Consider the following 21,444-nt stretch of genomic DNA (forward strand, 5'->3'; position numbering starts at 1 on the left):
AATTGGAGACTGACGGTCCTGATTCGCTCGCAGGAATTAAAGTATGCGGGATCTTGTGGGTTGTTGGCTTGTTCCTATCAGAGGCATGGATCTACCGTAATCGTTGATGATACCCAAAGCTCGCATCAGGACCGTCCATTTCTGTGTGGAAGATGAACGGTCTAAAATGATGTATTGTGGAAGAGAACAAAAAAGATACAGTTTTTTTATGAAATTGAAAAAGGAGAGAAACTCTGTTAATCTCAAAATTAAAAATACTAATTAATATTAATTCTAAGCATCACAATGTATCATTATTATAACATTTATCATCTCATAAAAAATATAAAGTTTACTATCATATATTCATTATAATAATATATCTCTTTCAACTATATTTCTTTTAATATTAACACTTATTATTTATAGATTTCACAGTCCACTTAATTATCTTAAAATTATATCATATTAAATAAATATATTTTAAAATATTTAAATTATTATTATTTTTAATAATAATCTTATTTTTTAAAAAATAATTTTACTATTTTTCAAAAATAATATTAATTTTTTAAAAAATATATTTATTAAATAAAATAGATGTTGGTAAAAAAATAAAATTAAAAAGTTGGAAAAATAAAATTACAACTAAGCAACTAAAATTATAAAATTGAGAAAACAAAATTTATTTAAAATTACTATGTAATTATGAAATTGAAATACAACAATTACGATTAAAAAACTAATCATTTTATTTAATTTTTAATTTTTAATTTTAAAATTCATAATTTTTTAATAAATAAAACAACCAACCCTACATAACTTGACGCGTTCAAGTAATGAGATGTTATAACACTATTTTATAATAATGGCGTTTAATATCAAAGGTATTATAAGTTTATAACATTCTATTAATATATGAATTGTGGATGTCCTAAAAGCCGTAATTTATCGGCCCAATAATGACAGGCCCATTCTCAAAAGCCAATCTTCCAAAACTCATACCACAATTTAACTGTTTAAAATTCAACGAACAAGTCCAAATAGTCAAACGATAAGACTTGTTTGGTGGATTTTGACGGTTGTTGAAAGCGATCTCGTTGATTAGATTAGATTTCTTCGTTCGTATCGACGTGTTGTCGTCGGCTGAGCATGCATTTTGTAGTAGACAATTTTATCATTCATATGAAGTATTTCAATGAAACAAATATACCATCAATGAAGCAAGACACGCATGTGACAATACCACAAGGTTTTAATGTGCTTCCAACCTCCAACCACCTTCAAATCCCGAGCTCGATCATCCTCTGCCTGCCTTTTACCAAGCTCAAGCCTTTATCCTCCCTCGCGCAGTCGCGCGTCCTCATCCCCCCAACCGCAGCGAACCAGGCTCAAAGTGGGATCTTGACGATCTCTATCGCCAAATTAATCATCTCCCCTTTCCCCCACCATTTGGGCGTTTTGAAGGCGTTCAACTACCTCATCGTCCTCTTCAACCAACCAGCAATGGGCGGTTCCAGGTAAGGCTTTTAGGTTGACGTCAGTTCGCTTTGGAGGCTCCGACGCCAAAGTTTCTACCTTTATTTATTATTAGTTGGGGGTCGATGGGAAGTTCGGCGCCTGGCGGCAATACCGAAGCTGCATCCCCGATTTACTCGTGCCGTCGCCGCCTCTGACTTGGTCGGAAACGGATAAGGTTGGGCGATTGAGGCGATTTCTTGCCGATTCGCAGCTGGTTAATTCTTTTGGCCGTGGAGATCTGCAGTGATATTTGAGGCTTTGGAACTCTAGGGTTTAGGACGAGGCATACAGATTACTTCTTCAAGCTCCCCGATTTCTCTGCATCGAAGGTATTTGCTCATCTATTTCTTAGCTCTTGCTTGGCAGGTAGAACCGTGCGCTGTTTGAGAGAAAATGGTCGGCGCTGTGGAACGAAGCCACAATAATGTCCTCTCCAACGGATCCCTTCACCACTCCAACGGCGCGGAAGAAAGGCTCGACGAGCTCCGCCGCATTCTCAGCAAGTCCGACGGCGATCTCCTAAAGATTGTCAGCGTCGGCGCCGGAGCTTGGGGCAGTGTGTTTGCTGCTCTCCTGCAAGATGCCTACGGCCATCTCCGCGACAAGGTTCAGATCAGGATATGGAGGCGGCCAGGTCGGTCGGTCGATCGGGCCACAGCTGAGCATCTGTTCGAGGTCATCAATTCAAGAGAGGACGTCCTGCGCCGGTTGATCAGGAGATGCGCCTACTTGAAGTATGTCGAAGCTCGGCTCGGCGACCGGATTCTGTATGCGGATGAGATATTGAAGGATGGCTTCTGCTTGAATATGATCGAGACGCCACTTTGTCCCTTGAAGGTCGTCACCAACCTGCAAGAAGCAGTGTGGGATGCTGACATTGTGGTGAATGGCCTGCCATCTACTGAAACAAGGGAAGTGTTTGAGGAGATCAGTAGGTATTGGAAGGAGAGGATCAGTGTTCCAATTATCATCTCTCTTGCTAAGGGCATCGAAGCAGCTTTAGATCCCATCCCGCATATCATAACGCCTACTCAGATGATCAAGTCTGCAAGTAAATTTCTCCACTCATTCTTAGCATATATATTTCAGTCTGCAAGTTCATTGTTTTTACTGAATTTAGCAACTTTGAGCATGATGAATAGGAAGGTAGAACCTGTTCTCTTCCCATAATTGATCTGTGTTTTGGTGTGAAACTACAGCCAGGGTTCCGATCGATAACATTCTTTATCTAGGAGGACCTAACATTGCATCAGAGATATACAATAAGGAGTACGCTAATGCACGAATCTGCGGGGCAGAGAAGTGGAGAAAGCCTCTTGCCAAGTTCTTACGGCAGCCACATTTTATCGTGTGGGATAACAGTGATCTGATCACTCATGAAGTTATGGGTGGATTGAAGAATGTTTACGCCATCGGCGCTGGTAAGTTTTTTTCTTTCTCTTTCTGTATGAACCTTGTTGGATTGCTTGATTCAGCACAAGTGAGGCTAACGAATGCACATACCGATTTGTCATATGTTTTCCTAATTAACAACATAGTTTGTTTATGGATCTAGAAGTAAGCTTCATTGTTATTATCCACAAAGAAAACAAAAAGACTTGTCAATTGATTACATTTTGAAGAGATTTCTTCTACTAAGATAAATTTCCCAATGTGAAAAACTTCTCTTATATCTAGCACCCATATGATAAACTAATTTGTTTTCTAGGCATGGTAGCAGCCCTGACAAATGAGAGTGCAACAAGCAAATCAGTCTACTTTGCCCACTGCACATCTGAGATGATATTTATTACTCATTTGTTAGCCGAACAGCCGGAAAAACTAGCCGGTCCCTTGTTGTCCGATACATATGTGACTCTCTTAAAGGGGCGCAATGCGTGGTATGGCCAAATGCTCGCCAAGGGAGAACTGAGTCCTGATATGGGTGACAGCATCAAAGGGAAAGGAATGATTCAGGTATATATGTTTGTATGCCTCTTCAGTTGAATGTTGATTTTCTGAAGCTAACTAACTTTTGCTTTCTTCTCCCTCAGGGTGTTTCTGCGATCGGTGCATTTTACGAGCTACTCAGTCAGTCGAGTCTAAATGTGTTCCACCCGGAGGTGAAAACTCCAATTGCTCCGGCCGAGTTGTGTCCTATTCTCAAAACACTCTACAAGATACTTATCAGGAGGTATGAACCATTTGATAACCATCAAGTTTCAACATTCTGTGTAGAGTGGAGAATTGCTTGTAGAGAGCATTTGCTCATCAAATTCTCAGCTTTCTTGCTTGATATTTATCGCTTACTATCCAGGGAGTCGCCTGCACAGGCCATTCTTCAAGCATTAAGAGATGAAACCATGAACGATCCTCGCGAAAGGATCGAGATAGCGCAGAGTCAGGTGTTCTACAGGCCATCCTTGCTTGGTCAGCCATGATATAGAGTGCTTTTTGATCATCCAAAAACACTCGATGAGTTACTGAAAATGTAGTCCTGTTGTTGTGTTCTTTGTAACTGTTAGTCATGTTTTGAATTTCATTCCATTTTATTTTATTTTATTTATGATGTGTGGAGACGTTGATAATGAAATAATTGCTTTGGAAGCAACTTAGATATTCAATCACAAAGAAAATTTCTGTTCTTATTTATGTAACTTGGGCGTTCATGGCAATGTATGAAACTATCACTTGAATGCATTTTCCCTTTTATCGTACATACTTAAATTCTTATATGCATATGCAAATATAGATAAATTAGGTATTAATTAATAATATCATTGAAAAAAATAATATTTTTAATTACTTATTATTTAACAATAAGTTTTAGTTTTTCTAATTTCAAATCTAACCGAAACAATTTTATTTTATTTTATTTTTTAAAAAAACTTAAATATTTTTAATTTTCCTAAATAAACTAATATATCCGCGGAAGACGCCATTCACGTGCAAACCACGTGTTTGGGTCGCTATGGTACCGTGCGCCGAGGGGACAGTACGCGAGCTTGCTGAACAAAGTCCTTCCCTTAGAGAGGAAGCCAGTCTCGTTACACAGTCAGATCTCTCCTTCTCCTCAAGGTCCTCTCCTCCTCCCTCGCTTCCGATCGGTGAAGTCCCCTCGAGATCGCCGGATCTCGCCATTTTTCCTGCTGGATTCGACTTCGGGTTCGTTGACTGGGTGGACTCTGTTGCCCTCCCGTCGCGGGATCGTGTATTGAAGGGGGCGGTCGAGTTGGATCTCCGCACGATTGTTCGCCATGGCAGGCGCCGCAGCTGCTGGGTTCATCACGAGGTCCTTCGAGGCCATGCTCAAGGAGTGCGCGGGGAAGAAGTACCCCGACCTGCAGAGCGCCGTGCAGGCTTGTCTAGGTCGGTTCTGTGGATCCTTCTTTTTTTTTTTTCCTTTTCTTTTTTGCATTTGAAGCTCTTGTTGTTGCTTAGGCTCTTCATTTCTTGCTTTCGTTCTTTTTGCATTGCGGGAAGCAACCTTGCGTTGGTCGCAAATTGGTAATTGTAGACGGATCTGACCGTGCTGTCGCAGAAATGTCTCCTTGAGTTTGCACTAGGATAAAATGAATCTTTAACATGATGATCCTTTCATGATAGAAAATCACCAAAATTATTGGTTGACTTCACATTTAACTGGGGAGGTTGACTAAGGAACGTAGATCAGAGTAAACAGATCCAGAGAAGAATAATACTTGAATGAATAAAGCTATAGGAGATCCAAAATGCTAGGCAGTTTGCTGTCAAATATTGGGCGTTAGAAACTAGTCAATCTGAATGGTGGATGATGATAACACCTAGCTGAAGTTCACTAGCAACATACAGCACCTATAGTGCCTAGATTAAAAGAATGAAACACCATTTGTTTAGATGAATCCAAATGCTAATAATGATTTTGAAATTATTTATGGCATTACACATGGAGAGAAAATACCACAAGAATTTAGGGAGACAAAAAGAGTATTAAATTTGGGTGATATTATGTATAGATCTGAAGTTACACTAATATTGGACTGCTATTAGTGTAAGTTAGTGGACATAGCATATGAAAGCAATTGCCTGGCCATGAAGTGCTATAAGAGAGAAACACTATCAGGTTAGCTAACTTTGTGGTTAAAGCATGATATGCTAGTTGAATGAGAGAAGGCAATTAAATCCAGGTCATTTGAAATAGGATTTTGGTATGAGTTTCGTTAGATATAAGTTTGATAAGGATTCATTGAATTTCGTAGGTTATATTACTTATTCCAGCTTTTTGTGTTGACTTTCTTGTAAGCACATGATTGGTAATACAAATAGTTTGAACCAAGTTGTAATCTGAATATTGGGTGCCTTATTTGGTCTATCCTTTTAGAATTGAACTTTTAAAATAGAAATTTAGATGAATGTTCTGAAAGAGGATTAGCAATTGGATTTTGTCTCATGTCAGATTATATAGTTTGGTGGGCCTTGCCTTAATTAGTTTACTTATTAAAGTATCTTACTAACAGAAGTTTAGAATGACATGTATTACATAGGCTCCTATGGAACCAGCAGCTTTCCAGTTGGTTTTGCCCTTCAGTTTAGGTGCTGTCAAAATAACTTAGAGAATCCATTAAATAATTGAATTTGAGTGACCTAGGACTGGATTTATTTTACATGTTTATAATCTACTGAACCTGGGCCAGAGAGTTCTATTATTTTCTCTGAACAAAAGCCAAACATGGGTACAAGCCTGATTGAGTTTTCTGAATGCCTAGAAGTTGAACAACATTGTTTTGCATTTCAACATCTCGATCCTTTATTGCTATGTAATAGATTATATATTTCAACATCTTCATCTTTGCTTACTATTACTCCTAGTTCATAGGTCGTCATAAAAAGTATCACCTACTATTATGCTTTATATTTTTCTATACTTGTTATTTATTTAGCCAGTTAATGTCTATTCAATTTTCCTCATTTCATCAATTCTATCAATCTTTTAACACGTATTCTTATGATTAATAACCTTTTATACTTATTCCCATCGCCACTAACTCTCACTATGTATCACATTAACCTTTAGAGACTTTAAAAAGGTTCTTCTCTCTTTCATTATTAAAGTTATAATGCTCTATAAAATTCCAACATCTTGTTCTTATTAAACTATAATTAAATTTGTTATTCTTACAACCCCTATGACATATGGCGCCATTAGTTGGTGTTGACTGGTTAAATATTCCTTATGTACGAGGACAATTTTTTGTTATACTTCAACATTTCTAGTAGAAACACTTATCTAACTACTATTCGTATACTTGGATGTAATTCCTTTTGTTAGAATAAGTATAACAACACTAAAATTATGAGATGTAGCAAAATAAAAAAATTAGGTATCTAGGTAAATTTGCATCGTAGAAACTGTTTACTGTTGTATGGATGGAATGTAGCTATTTGTTGACTGAGTACTTCCCCTTTCCCCCTTTTTCTTGTATTTTGGTACCTTAATGTTAGAACTATCTTCAAGCTGAGACATTCTATGTTCATTAATTCTGTCTTTGTTCCGCTTCCAGACAACATGAAGGAAACCAAACAAGAGGTGGCTTTTGATGAGAATAAACATGTTGCAATACCGGCTTGGGAAGAAAGGTTCTTTAACTTATTTTTGACAATCTAAGTTTTGTTGTAGGATATGCATTTGGTCTCTAGTGGGATTGGTCATTGTTACTATAGATATCTGTTAGTTTGAAGGTTATCTTAGGTTCTTGATTTTGGTCTCATGGCTTCGTAGCTGATTTAGCTTCAATTCTTATACTGCTAGTATGCTTCTATTCATATCTGTTAGTTAGCATAATCCTTCTGGAATTCTGGATTGCAATAATGATTTTTAATGTTCAGTAATGTTTCTTTTTATTATTTGCTTGATGAAAACTTTACAGATTTTAACCAGCTATTTTCATCAATGGCAGAGATGATCGTGATGCTTTGGCGAAAGAAGGGGATCGTGATGGTCTGGCTGCCTCTACTGGAAACAATAGTGTCACTAAGTCTCAGGAAATCAGTGAACCTATTATAGTAGCTTTAGCAAATGCTGGGCACACCTTAGACGGGGCTCAAACTGAAGTTATCTTAAAGCCACTGAGGCTCGCATTTGAGTCAAAAAATATAAAACTTTTGAAGCTTGCACTTGACTGTATCCATGTATGTTGCTCAAGTAGCTTTCCCCTTCCATAAATTTCATTACTACTTCACCGAAACAAGTATTAAGTTTTGGTTTAAGATTGACTATTTTGTTGATGAGCATAGATGCATTTTGGTTTTGTATATTATAAATTTTTCTTTCTTCTGTAGGGATCTGTCTATTTCTCATATGCTAATTGATCAAAAGTATATTGCATATATTAAATCTTCATTCTTCATGCCCGATTTGTTTCTATATGCATGCTATTCTTTTATGTTCATAATAATTGTTGTTCAATTAAGATGATAGAATCACTTGACTCATGCAGGATTCTCAATGCTAAAATGGGTATATGTTTTGTAGAAGTAAAGCTTATTTATTGTCAAGACTCAAGAGATATGCCTATATGATGGGTGTTTGCTATTTTGCACACTTTGTTGATTTCTAGTTTTTCTCACTACTCTTTTGCTTTTGGCTTGCAGCTGTTAGATGTTCTATTTCTCGTTCATAGTATAGTAAAATTATTCTAAAAAAAAAGGGCAACTTGGTGCACGCTCCCGTCAATACGGGGTCCGGGGAAGGGTCTATTGTATGTAGCCTTACCTTGCTTTGCAAGATGTTGTTTTTGAGACTCAAACCCGTACCTCTAGGCTCTAGGTCACATGGCAACAATTTTAATATAGCGCCAAGGCTCCCCTTCATTAAAATTACTGTACAAATTGAAAAATCCACAATTTCAAAAATTCTTTTATCTATAGGGCCACTACCATCCCTTTCCTTACCTTCTACGTTCTCTTCCCTTAGGTTGTTTATGCAACTCATAGCCTTCCAAATGAATTTGAAAAATTGTGTAGGTCTTGATGCAATGGTGAAGTTGTTGTCACATGGCCTTATGGTCACAGGTTCGAGTCACGGAAATAATCTTTTGCAATATAGGGTAAGGCTACGTATAATAGATCCAATATGGTCCGACCCTTGCCTGGGAGCCCGCATTGGCGGGAGCGTCGTGTACCAGGCTGCCCTTTGTGTAGGTCCCTGATTTTCATCTATTTGATCCAACATGAAGAATATTTTAATTACTTATCCAACCCAGTAGCAAATATATACTTATTTTTTTTCAATCTCAGTTCAACATTTTGCCCCTGACCTACCCAAGTTAGTCCCATTGAAAATCTTATGCTATAAGAACTTTTGTTCATGAAAATTAGGTTTTGTTTGTAAACCTAATGAAGGTCTGGGCACCTTTCTTTTGCCATATATTTGTTATACTCTTATGATAGTTTTGTTTAGACATCTGACATAGATAGCCTCTGGACAAGTGTCCTTATTAAACATCAAAATGGGCATAAATGTGTCAGTATTGGCAAATCTAAGGTTAACATAAAATACTTTTGGACGAAACAAAAGATTGCTGTAATTTAACTTAATTCAAGCACAACAATCTTTGAGGAAGCATTCTGGACATGAATTCAAGTCTTTTGCAGAAGCATTCTAGACATGATTTCAAGTAGTCTCGGTCTAGCATTTATACTGGTATAGACAAGGGGCTAGGACATGACTGTGTATTGGGCTGTTTTCTGAGCTATAGGTCCCAATAATAATAATAATAATAAAAGAACAATTCATATAATTCACGTACAAAGTAGCAGGCTGGTTTATACAACGACACTAGCAGTTTGCACATCTGAACTATTTGTCAGGCAATCAAGATTGAATCTGAGGATTGAAAAATACAAAAAACACCCTTAATGTTTATTACCCACGACATATGGTATCCTCTTTTTGAATGAAAAGTTGATCTTTACTGGGGTATGACAGAAATTTCATTCGTTGCCCTTGCCTTTTCAAGTGTATGTGTAATTTGTGTAACAAAATGTTTTTCATTTTCCTTATGATGTTTTTTCTTTGCCGGATTATTTATCATCCATATTGGATGCACATAACTAAGCAACTTTTTTTTCACTAAAATCTATTTCCCTTTTTTTCCCATGCCACTATAATCTTTTGTCTGGTTATTGTGCCTGTGCCTAACAATTTGGTTATTATACTTCTGATGCTTATTGTACTTACATTGCATCTGGCACAATTTTCATTTCTGGCAGAAACTCATAGCCTATGATCATTTAGAAGGTGATCCCGGACTGGATGGTGGCAAAAATGCTTCATTATTTACAGATATACTCAACATGGTCTGTGGCTGTGTTGATAATTCTTCATCGGATAGGTATTATCTTTTTGTCTTTTCTTTTCTCCTGGACTTCTCTTTATATCAATTATTTTAACCTTTGATTGATACATGGTAATTTGCAGCACCATAGTTCAAGTTTTGCAGGCGCTTCTTACTGCTGTATCTTCAATGAGGTTCAGAGGTACTTTCCTAATGGTGTTTCTTCTTTTGTTCTTTGAGGAGTGATGTCAAATTTCTAATCATCTTATGGTATAAGCTTGAGTAGTCAAAGATCTGAAATGATTTTCTTACTGAAAACACTTCTTGTTTGCTTGTCAGTTCCTTAAAATCATGGCATCCATTCTTGTCTTTCTAAATTCTGAGTTTGTTATGCTGTATTGCAACTACTTCATCAGTTGCTGAAAGCCTGAAACATCATCTTTGAGGATGATAATCACAAAATCTGCAAATATGTAGTATATGGGCATTGGAAATTATTGTCATTATTGGTTGGCTTTGATAAAACATACCCTAGTGTCTTTGGACTGGCCCGGAGTGTGTGAACCTAACAAACAGTGCAATTGTATGAACCTATAGAACAGATCTTACCATTTTATTTTCAAAAGAAAAGAACTTGAAAGAATTTTTTATCATTTGTTAATTAGCTAATGCTAAAAGTTTCTGATGGTTGTATTCTGCAACTAGATCCAATATGGTCAAACTTCAAGTCACTCATCATAGGCTCAACTATGTCCCAAGGAATATCTCATCTAATGACAGGCACATAGCCTGTGATATCTGTATGAGGATGTTTATCTGGCTGCGCAGACCACATTTCATCACAATGGGTGGAAGAAATGTAAATGTGAAAGATTAAGATACTTGGATGTGCTAGGACTTTTCCTGTGGAAAATATTCAATTTCCAAAATCAACCAGAATGATATCCTAAATGTCCTTTTTTATATCATCTTTAGATGCTAAGGACATCTATCCTACTTTTTCAAAGTTGGTCATTATATTTCTGGAATGTTTATTTCTGTAGATTAATTTGACATGGGATTACTAAATGTTTGGATCAATTAGTTAATGCCTCAAATTGGACGATTTTTCTTGTAGATGTTATGTGAGAGGTTATTTGGAGTGTCGTTTTTTATGCTTCTTATAAAAGATGCAAGCATTCCTTTTCTTTTTATCTATTTTGCTAAATCAGTAAGTTTTCTTTAAATCCAGTTCATGGAGACCCATTGCTGGGAGTGATTAAAGTATGCTATGACATTGCTCTCAACAGGTGCTTAAGCAACACTTTTCCTTATACACTGTGAATTTATAAATTCTTAATTGTTGCTTATGTTAAATTATGATGGTCTACTGCAGTAAGAGTTTAGTAAATCAGGCAACATCAAAAGCAATGCTAACCCAAATGATCAGTATTGTGTTTCGGCGAATGGAAACTGATCAGGTTGGATTTGTTATTTTGGTTGATTTTACTGAGTTGTCCACGTGAAATTGGGCCTTATTGCAGGAAAAATATTTCTTTGAGTGCTTAGGTTCCTGTATCTAGTATTGCACATGCTGCCATTCCAGCTAGCTTCACCAGCTCTGAGAATGTAGAAAAATCTAGTGATGCAACAGATGAGAAAAACACTGTGGCAGATGCATTACCCAAGAAGCATGAAAATGATGCATCTCCTCGTTTGGAGGAATTTCAGAATCTGGCTAGCGGTGCTGACATCAAGGTACTTCCATCACACTTTATGAGACTGTTGAGAGTTAAGTTTTTACTGTTTTGTTGAAATTTTCATATATGCCTTTTTCTTTCACTTTGTATCTTATTTAAAGATATGATTTGTAGGGTTTAGAGGCTGCTCTTGACCAAACTGTTCAACTTGAGGATGGAAAGAAAGTTTCAGGGTAAAAAATGCTTGAATATTAAAAAAATCAATGCTTCAGTTGCGGTTTCTAAAATTCGATCTAAAGAGTTTATTGTTTAATCATGTCCGAGGAATTAGTGTAGAGAGCACGAGTGTGGTGCAAAATGATGCTTTGTTGCTGTTTCGAACACTGTGCAAGGTCTAAGTTTGTGAAATTGTTCTCAAAAAGTGTCTATTCTACTCTCCCTTATCATATTGGAGACAATTTGCAGATGGGGATGAAAGAAGAGGGTGATGAGGTGGCCACCAAGACGAGACTATTGTCTCTTGAGCTTTTGCAGGTTAGCTAGTCTTGTCCAACTATGTTGATGTAGGAAATAGTATCTGCCTAAATATTTTTTTTACTTCAAAGTGTTCTAAAAGGTCACGGGTTCGAATCCTGGAAACAGCCTCTTGCAAAAAGTAGGGTAAGGCTGTGTACAATGGATCCTTCCCCGGGACCTCGTATGACGGGAACTTCGTGCACCGGGCTGCCCTTACTTCAAAGTGTTCTAGTCAAAGCAATTATCTTCTACCTTCTCACATTTGAATGCTAAAATTACAGGGTTTGCTGGAAGGAGTTGACTATTCCTTTACGAAAAATTTCCATTTTATTGACTCAGTTAAGGCATATCTTTCGTATGCTTTGTTGCGAGCTTCTGTTTCTTCTTCCCCAGTGGTTTTTCAGGTTATATTTCTCTTCCCATTTGTTGCTTCTTTCTACACCTCTGACATCCTACATTTGCTAATTATTGTGGTAGTTGGTTTACATTCCACACTAGTAATAGCTGATGCTGCACTGCTTATGTTTGTACAATAAAGTGTTCCTCATTCTTGTACTTATCTCTTGTTGTGCAGTATGCAACTGGAATATTTGCTGTTCTTTTGCTCCGTTTTAGAGAATGTCTTAAGGTACTTAACCATAATTTTGTCAAAACCATCTTCTTGTAAATTTCTAGAAATTAATCTCCGCCAATTATCATGTTAATCTCATATAAACATGTCTGATTTTTCTTTTATAGGGAGAAATTGGCATCTTTTTTCCATTGATCATTTTAAAATCATTGGAAAGTAATGAGAATGTGCTTAGCCAAAGGACAAGTGTTCTCCGGTGATGGTTCTTTCATTCTGTATAGTGTTATTTTCTTCTTTCCTGTTGGGACATTTCTATTTTCAATTCAGCAGAATCTTGAGTAATTACTTGTCAATTATCATCCTCAATTTTTTCTTGTGCTGTAGCTTTATTAATCTTTCTGATATTTGTTTGATTGGATTATTTGTTAGGATGCTTGAGAAAGTATGCAAGGACTCCCAAATGCTTGCAGACATATTCGTTAACTATGATTGTGATCTTCAGGCACCAAACCTTTTTGAACGCATGGTAAAATCCAATCATGTTTATGCTAGTGGCTTGAAGGTGAAGTTTGCAATTTCTTTACCAATTTATTTGTTTCCACTGATCTAATCAGGTAAATGCATTATCAAAGATAGCCCAAGGAACTGTAACTATTGATCCCAACTCAATTACTGCAACACAGATTGCTTCTGCTAAAGGTTCATCACTTCAGGTACTCTCTAGAAATTAAGAAACTATTTGTGTTTGTTCTGTTTTCTTATTTCTCTGTTTTTTTTAAAAAAAATATATATTACATCTAATTTATGTACCTTATCCAGAGCTTGGTGAGTGTGCTCAAATCACTGGTTGATTGGGAAAAGCTTAAAGGAGAATCTGCTAAGCATGGTAATATTGTTCAGTCTCTTGAAGCGGAAGTTTCAGCTACAGATACTGCTTCAATTAATGAACAGAAGAATACTGATGATGGATTAAACCAATTTGAGAAGGCTAAAGCTCACAAATCCACAATGGAAGCAGCCCTCTTAGAGGTAACTAAGATTTTTGCTAACCATTTACCATAAATGTGATGTCTGCAATGATAATGTATGATGACTCCTATTTTGATATGGTTTTATTTGCTATGGTATCTGTTTATATGGTTAAACATGAACTAGTCCATTTGCTTTTAGTTCAACCGAAAGCCAGCAAAAGGGATAGAATTTCTATTGGCTAATAAGTTGGTTGAGGGTAAAGCTTCTTCAATTGCTCGATTCCTGAAGAGCACACCTAATTTGGATAAGGTGATCTCCATGGCTATTTTTTTATTTTTGGTTAAAAGGGTCTGTTTTTCATCTCTTATTTTTTTCAGGCAATGATTGGTGAATATTTAGGCCAGCATGAGGAACTTCCTCTTGCTGTTATGAATGCATATGTTGATTCCATGAAGTTCTCAGGATTGAAGTTTGATACTTCAATTCGTGAATTCCTAACAGGATTTCGACTTCCTGGTGAAGCACAAAAAATTGATCAAATCATGGAAAAGTTTGCTGAGCGGTACAGAAATTGATAATTAGAGATGTGGCACATCCCCTCGTACTCTGTTTTCTTACTTTTAATGGTTTAGCATTGTTTTGCAGTTTTTGTGCTGATAATCCTGGACTTTTCAAGAATGCGGATACTGCTTATCTTCTTGCTTATGCAGTTATAATGTTAAATACAGATGCTCACAATCCAATGGTTTGGCCGAAAATGTCAAAATCTGATTTTATACTCATGAACTCTGTGAATGATGTGGAAGAGTGTGCACCAAAGGAGCTCCTAGAGGAGATATATGATTCAATTGTAAAAGAAGAGATAAAGATGAAGGATGATACACCTGATGCATCTAAAAGCAGCAGAGTGAGGCCAGAAAGTGAAGAGAGTGGCCACCTTGTAAATATTCTCAATTTATCTCTTCCTAAAAAGAAATTTGGGTTTGATACTAAAGTAGAAAGTGAGAAAATAAAGAAACAAATTCAGACCTTTTTCAGAAATAAAGGCGAAAAAAGGGGTGTCTTCTATACAGCTGAGCAGGTTGAACTAGTTAGACCAATGCTTGAAGCTGTGGGGTGGCCTCTTCTTGCAACATTTTCTGTAACAATGGAGGAAGGAGATAATAAGCCTAGGGTTATTCTTTGCATGGAAGGTATTAGTGCTGGCATACATCTAACACGTGTTCTTGGGATGGATACAATGTGTTATGCTTTCCTAACATCATTAGTACGGTATGCTCTCCCTGTTAGATTCTCTTAGAATAGAGTGTTTTCAGATACTTTTTGAATTATCTTTTGTTGTACTACTGAATATCGTTAATGATTTTTTAAAAATATTATAATGCAATGTTACTAATTCGGTGTGCAGATTTACATTCTTGCATGTTCCAAAGGAGATGCAAAGTAAAAATGTGGAAGCATTGCGAACACTGCTTATTCTATGTGATATGGACACTGATTCACTACAGGACACCTGGAATGCTGTCTTGGAATGTATATCGCGGCTAGAATATATCACTTCAACCCCATCCATTGCTATAACTGTGATGCAGGGTTCAAATCAAACTTCAAGGGATGCAGTTCTTCAGTCTCTTAAAGAGTTGGCTGGAAAACCAGCAGAGCAAGTTTTTGTAAACAGTGTAAAATTGCCTAGTGATTCCATTGTGGAGTTCTTTACTGCTCTTTGTAGTGTTTCTGCTGAAGAGTTGAAACAAACACCTGCCCGAGTCTTCAGCTTACAAAAGCTTGTTGAGATAAGCTATTACAATATGGCTCGCATTCGGCTGGTACTCCTGATTCCTCAATATATGAATATTTTTTAATATTTACCGGAGTCCATACCTGGACTGATAGGCCTATAATATCTAGACACTTACTGGTCCTGATGCTTATTAAGACAGTGAATTTCAAACTCCTATATTGTTTCTGAATTGGGACATACAGCAGCAGAGATATATTGAAGTAGCAGTTCTTAACATACTCTGTTCATGCTTGTAATTGGTTAGGATAGCGCATTTCTTTCTCTCATATTGTTATCATCTACAAGATGGCTATTGCACCTAATCACTGCTCGTTGTAGATGAATCAGAGTGAATTGCATGTCCAAACCTTAATATTTCATCTCCATAAAATGTTCTGTTGAATTATGTTTTCAATGACTGTTGGTGGTTTTTTTGACTTCAATTTGCAATGCTTTTAGGTATGGGCTAGAATATGGTCTGTCTTGGCCCAGCACTTCATTTCTGCTGGTAGCCATCATGAGGAAAAAGTTGCTATGTATGCCATCGATTCACTGAGACAACTTAGTATGAAGTATTTGGAACGCGCTGAATTGACCAACTTCACCTTTCAAAATGACATTTTTAAGCCTTTTGTCATTCTTATGCGGATTAGCCACAATGAAAAAATACGCAGCCTAATTGTTGATTGCATTGTTCAGGTAATTCTGGTATAATAGACATTGCTCGTTTTGTACTATTGTTTTTCATGACAAAACACCACGTACTGATTTGTTTTAATTTCAGATGATTAAATCAAAGGTGGGCAGCATTAAATCAGGTTGGCGGAGCGTGTTCATGATCTTCACTGCAGCAGCAGATGATGAATCCGAATCAATAGTTGAAAGTGCATTTGAAAATGTTGAACAGGGTGAGAAAACAAATCAGTTAACCTTATCTCGAAGTTTGAACTTCTAAATTTTGATCAATCTGGGACTTTGCTTCCTGCAGTTATCTTGGAGCACTTTGACCAAGTTGTTGGTGACTGCTTTATGGATTGTGTGAATTGCTTCATTCATTTTGCCAATAACAAAAGCTCTCCTCGCATTAGCTTGAAGGCTATTGCCCTTCTCCGTATATGTGAAGATCGCCTTGCTGAGGTTTGAATGGCAATACCTTTCTACATATTTTGGCATAAGTTCTAAACAATTATCTATGGGCTCTATCATAAGCTTTTCTAAATCAATATTTTCATGCAAATTTTTCTTCATTTATATTTTATTATTGATGGTCTTGTTAAATAGATTTCATCTATGGTTGATTTTCTAAACATGAAATCAAATTGATCCAAATCAAATTGATCCTCAGAAATATTAATCTCATCTCTTATCCTCTGCTCAGTAACTCTATTCTAAAATATCTTGGAATAGCTCGTCTCCTTGATCCATTTGTATATAGAATAATATAACAAATCACACTTATTCGTACAAATTAGCAGTAAAATGTTTTCCCTCTATTCCTAAGATGTCATCTTAATTCTCAGTTTCTTTTTTTTTTTAAAAAAAAATAGTTTAGTAAACAATTGTATCTTGATCTCATAAACCCTTTCAAATTTCAATAGGAATATCATTTTTACCTATGTCCATTTTCTTAAAAGCTTATTATATCTAAACTTATGAACAAATCTGTGGTATATACAATTTTAGTGGCAAAATCATTTTCATATGTTATGCATCTAATATTGACCTATCTTACATATTTTCTCTATGTTTAGCAATTTGATTACTATCTCTTCCCATTCTTTGTTAATAGATTATCATAGAATTTATTCTGTTTTTAAACTTCATTTCAATTTTAACTACCTCATACCTATTCAAGTTCCTCTTCATCATTACAACTTTTTCAATTTATGAAACATTTTTTCAATAGCCCTTTATACTTCCATCACCATCATCTTTATTTGTTATATCTCTACATTTATACTACAATAATTTATCTTGCTACTATGTTGACCTTATTTTCCATTAAAGTCACATAATATCATTTCATTGGATACAAGTTTAATATTTCACACTTTCCTGTTTGTCTTTTGGCTTTTGAAATTTTGGTTTGTTTTACTATGATAAAGACTGTGTTTTACTTTGAAAAGCCTAACACCTGACAATTCCCTATTCCTCATACGATTTGGCTTTTATTTATTTATTTATTTATTTCTTCTCCTGATTATTTTTTTGCCTAGGGCTTTATACCTGGTGGAGCCCTCAACCCAGTGGATGGTGGTCTCGAATCAAACTTTGATGTAACAGAGCATTACTTGTTTCCTATGTTAGCTGGTTTATCTGATCTAACATTGGACCCTAGATTAGAAGTTCGAAACTGTGCACTGGAGGTGCTATTTGATTTGCTGAACGAGAGGGGAAAGAAATTTTCTTCTACTTTCTGGGAGAGCATTTTTTATAGGATCCTATTTCCTATATTTGACCATGTACGACATGCTGGTAGAGAGGGTATTGTCTCCACTAATGAGGAATGGCTTCGGGAAACCAGTATCCATTCACTCCAGTTGCTCTGTAACCTTTTCAATACTTTCTACACGGTATGTATTATTGCTCTCTTTCTTTAGAGCGTTTGAATTTTTTTCCTTACACATTGACTTTTATTTACAGCTGTGTTCTACAATATCCTTTCTTTAATTAAAGCATCACACTGCTTTCTGGCTCTCCACAGGAAGTTTCTTTTATGCTACCACCACTTCTGGGTTTTCTTCTTGATTGTGCCAAGAAAACAGATCAGTGTGTGGTTTCCATCTCGCTGGGAGCTCTTGTACATCTCATTGAGGTCGGGGGCCATCAATTTAGTGATGGAGATTGGGATACTTTGTTAAAAAGCATTAGGTATGCTATTTGTGACCTTTCATTGTCACTTGTTATTTGGCCATTAGGCATGCTGTTTGTGAACTTTCAATATAGTTGCTACTTTTTTGTAATTTGGTCCTCCATCTGTCTTGTTTAACTCTTACAGAGATGCATCCTACATGACTCAACCTCTTGAGCTTCTTAATTCTTTGGGATTTGTAAACTCAAAGAACCAGACTATTCTATCAAAAGATTCAGAAGCTGAAGATGGTGGCAGTACAGTTAAAACTATTAATGAGAATAGGAAGGATGAGATGGTCTTGGATAATCAATCATTCTCTGTTGATACTGAAGAATCTGGAAAATCAATCAGCTCGACTAAGGATCATCTTGGTAGCAATCTTCAAGCCAACTTAGAGGAATCTAATGGTATGTTGCTACTTAAGTGAACTATGCTACCAGTATTTACAGAAGCATATTCACTTCGTTAAATTTGTGTTATTAAACTTTTATAGAGGCCATATTTTATTGTCAATTTCTTTGAAGCATATCTATTCTTATGTTTTCCAGGCGATCATTTACATTTCTTTTGTAGGCCTTCCATCACCATCAGGTGGCCCGCCGAAGCCTACTGAAGCTGCAGATTTCCAGCGTAGTCAAACATTTGGTCAGAGGATTATGGATAATCTTCTTCTTCGAAATCTCACTTCAAAATCAAAAAATGGCACAAATGACGTTGACACTGCTTCACCTACAAAGGTGTATCCTCATGCACTTACTGATAAATCCATTGATATCTGATATATTATTTAACATTTTTCATGTTGAATTTCCCCACAAAGCTTGCTCAGAAAAGAGAACATATGCTTGGTACTAATGAATTTTCTTATTTAGAATGACAAAACATGTGTGCGAACTGTGTTTCCAAAAATCTTGGAATTTGGCGATCCCAAAAAATGGTTGTGTTTCCAAGTTCAAGCTGTTTACTAGATTGCTTTTGTAGCCATAGCAAAGTTATTTATCTTGTCAAGCTCACTGTGAAGTGTGAAATGATAACGTATTAGTTATTTCCAAACACGAGTTGAATATCAAATTCTTTGCAATATATTTCGACATGTAAGTTTTTATTGACAGGAAAGTCTATCTGGCTGCATATTGTTGGGAACTCATTATTACCACCACTCTTGTTGAAAGAAAATCAACATTTACAATCTCTTGTTTCTTGATTTTAGAATTGGATGATCTGTTATTGTGTTTTGCTTTATTTTGTATGACCTGCATGATGTTATACACAATAATGTATATACAGAGTCCTGATGCTGCAGAACCCATTCCTGATGATAATGATGAAGATGAAAATCCAATGATGGAGACTATCAAAGGCAAATGCATCACCCAACTACTTTTATTAGGCGCTCTTGATAGCATACAGGTACACATGATATTAAAACAGTTGATATATTTTCTGTTTTTAACTTTTAGAGTGGCTATCAAATTGTTGTTGGTGTGCTGCAGAAGAAATACTGGAACAAGTTGAACTTCCATCATAAGATCACAGTTATGGACATCTTGCTGTGTCTTGTGGAGTTTGCTTCTACATATAATTCACCATCAAACCTAATTTTACGCATGCAATACCTACCACTAGAAAGGTATTGTCAAGCCAGAATATTTGAAATATTTATGTAAATTTGTTAACCATTCTAACTTTTAATGGTTGATTTTTCACAGATTACCACTAAATCTTCTCCGCCAGGAAATGACTGGAACTTCCATTTATTTAGAAATTTTACACAAGTCAACTGGAACAGATATTAATAAAAATAGTCATAAACCACTCAATTCTGAAGAGAAGCTCTTAAACGTGGCGGAGGAGAAACTGGTTGCTTTCTGTGGTCAGATTTTAATGGAGGCTTCTGATCTCAAGCCAAGTTCAGAGGAGGTCGGTAGTGCCAATATCCATCGAGTACTCGACCTGAGAGCACCAGTTATTGTTAAGGTAGGCAGATAAATTTACATATGTAACCTTTAATGTTTGTTTGCCATAGTACAGAATTAATTGCATGTCATTTTTATGGTATTTTGTTGTATTGTAAACTCGAATTCTTGCTTATAATTTGATAATTTAGTAAAGCCTTGGTTAACTCATTAGTTTAACAGTACTTGACTGTTGCTTCTCTAACTTATGATCTATGTAATACTTTGCTCTATCTTTGGCTTTATGCTTCTCTATGTAATATTTCTGGTTGGCCTTTCAGGTACTCGAAGGAATGCGTTCTATGAATAGCCTCATATTCAGAAAGCATCTCAGAGAGTTCTATCCTCTAATCACGAAACTTATTCGTTGCGATCAGGCAAGTTACTGCTATGTATAATTCAGTGGCCTGCCATTTCAGCTGAAATGAATTTTTTTGCCTCCTGGTTCATTACTAGTTTTCAGTAAACAATACATGCCCGGCCTGTTACATGAAAATATCCATTCGCATTCTTTAGTATTAAAATATTTTCAAAATTGTGAGTTGCTTTTCGGCGTCTCAAAGAATGGGAAAAAGTTTGTTTTCCATTTGGATCACATCTGCAATGACGTGCCCATTTTGAGTGCCTATTTTCATGAATATATTACTCATCTCTTACTCTGTAAATCACAAGTAGAAATTTTGTAAATTACTTGGCCATTGTAAGACCCACATTTTTTAAGGGTGTAGGTATGACTTGTCGTACGTGTCTTGTTGTTTCAGATGGAGGTTCGTGGAGCAGTCGGAGATCTCTTGGGTGCACAGCTCACTCCCCTTCTGCCGTAATTGATATTGGCACCGGTCCATTTGCCTGTACAACGCACCCACTTTTCTGCAGCCGCCATATGAAGCAGAAGCTCTTCAAAACGTTTATGCCATTGTACAAAGGGTACCATTAGTTTTTTTTGTTCCTTTTTTAAACCTTCCACGGTTGCATAAATGAGGATAGAAGAAGGAATCCTATCTTTGGTAGAGCCAATGAAATATATCGCCTGTCAGATTGCACGATTGCTTTTTCGATGGCCATATTTATGGTTTTGTGAAGGTTCATTTTGCTTCACGTAGATTTAGGTAATCGGCAAGCTTTGGAAACAAGGTTTTGGCGTCCAAGTTGCGTTACTATCCATTCTCTTCACTTTGTATTGTTGTAAGACGCCCTATTTTCCTATGAACATAGTAGGGGTTGAAAAAGAACACTTTAATCATCAGCTGTCTGCAATTTACATTTTAGTCAAGATATGATTGAATCCCAATATAAATCAACAATAAATCTTAATCACTCGTA

At 36.3% G+C, this 21,444-nt stretch overlaps 2 protein-coding genes across 4 annotated transcripts; both read left to right on the forward strand.

Moving 5' to 3' along the window:
* The first annotated feature begins 1,205 nt into the window (after positions 1-1,205).
* On the forward strand, positions 1,206-4,103 carry LOC121984937 (probable glycerol-3-phosphate dehydrogenase [NAD(+)] 1, cytosolic). 2 transcript variants are annotated; one of them, XM_042538122.1, is made up of 7 exons: positions 1,206-1,499; positions 1,574-1,783; positions 1,867-2,551; positions 2,700-2,921; positions 3,209-3,456; positions 3,534-3,673; positions 3,797-4,103. In XM_042538122.1, exons 3-7 carry the CDS (start codon positions 1,894-1,896, stop codon positions 3,918-3,920), a joined length of 1,392 nt encoding a protein of 463 aa, XP_042394056.1. In that variant the 5' UTR covers positions 1,206-1,499; positions 1,574-1,783; positions 1,867-1,893; the 3' UTR covers positions 3,921-4,103. The 2 variants fall into 2 exon arrangements, with proteins under 2 accessions (XP_042394056.1, XP_042394055.1); XM_042538121.1 differs by having other exon boundaries at positions 1,574-1,675.
* A 360-nt stretch (positions 4,104-4,463) lies between these two features.
* LOC121984938 (brefeldin A-inhibited guanine nucleotide-exchange protein 5-like) lies at positions 4,464-21,364 on the forward strand. 2 transcript variants are annotated; one of them, XM_042538123.1, is made up of 33 exons: positions 4,464-4,848; positions 7,020-7,095; positions 7,416-7,647; positions 9,730-9,851; positions 9,938-9,996; positions 11,026-11,083; positions 11,170-11,254; positions 11,343-11,531; positions 11,648-11,706; positions 11,805-11,865; positions 11,939-12,007; positions 12,271-12,393; positions 12,564-12,617; positions 12,728-12,816; positions 12,990-13,086; positions 13,175-13,273; positions 13,380-13,589; positions 13,731-13,841; positions 13,910-14,094; positions 14,178-14,804; positions 14,941-15,358; positions 15,772-16,011; positions 16,097-16,220; positions 16,301-16,449; positions 17,529-17,885; positions 18,017-18,183; positions 18,311-18,573; positions 18,740-18,903; positions 19,454-19,576; positions 19,660-19,796; positions 19,876-20,143; positions 20,403-20,498; positions 20,883-21,364. In XM_042538123.1, exons 1-33 carry the CDS (start codon positions 4,737-4,739, stop codon positions 20,943-20,945), a joined length of 5,286 nt encoding a protein of 1,761 aa, XP_042394057.1. In that variant the 5' UTR covers positions 4,464-4,736; the 3' UTR covers positions 20,946-21,364. The 2 variants fall into 2 exon arrangements, with proteins under 2 accessions (XP_042394057.1, XP_042394058.1); XM_042538124.1 differs by lacking the exons at positions 19,660-19,796; positions 19,876-20,143; positions 20,403-20,498; positions 20,883-21,364 and having other exon boundaries at positions 19,470-19,576.
* The last annotated feature ends 80 nt before the right edge of the window (positions 21,365-21,444 follow it).

Source organism: Zingiber officinale, chromosome 5B (genome assembly GCF_018446385.1).
Source record: "Zingiber officinale cultivar Zhangliang chromosome 5B, Zo_v1.1, whole genome shotgun sequence".
NCBI classification, from domain to species: Eukaryota; Viridiplantae; Streptophyta; class Magnoliopsida; order Zingiberales; family Zingiberaceae; genus Zingiber; species Zingiber officinale.

Excerpts from the sequence above, each read along its gene's own strand:
- LOC121984937 (XM_042538122.1), top strand. The coding sequence starts at position 1,894 with ATGGTCGGCGCTGTGGAACGAAGCCACAATAATGTCCTCTCCAACGGA. Across the intron at positions 2,552-2,699 it reads TCAGATGATCAAGTCTGCAA|CCAGGGTTCCGATCGATAAC; the intron begins GTAAATTTCTCC and ends GTGAAACTACAG. Across the intron at positions 3,674-3,796 it reads TACAAGATACTTATCAGGAG|GGAGTCGCCTGCACAGGCCA; the intron begins GTATGAACCATT and ends CTTACTATCCAG.
- LOC121984938 (XM_042538123.1), top strand. The coding sequence starts at position 4,737 with ATGGCAGGCGCCGCAGCTGCTGGGTTCATCACGAGGTCCTTCGAGGCC. Across the intron at positions 11,707-11,804 it reads GATGGAAAGAAAGTTTCAGG|TGTAGAGAGCACGAGTGTGG; the intron begins GTAAAAAATGCT and ends CCGAGGAATTAG. Across the intron at positions 12,618-12,727 it reads GTTTTAGAGAATGTCTTAAG|GGAGAAATTGGCATCTTTTT; the intron begins GTACTTAACCAT and ends TTTCTTTTATAG.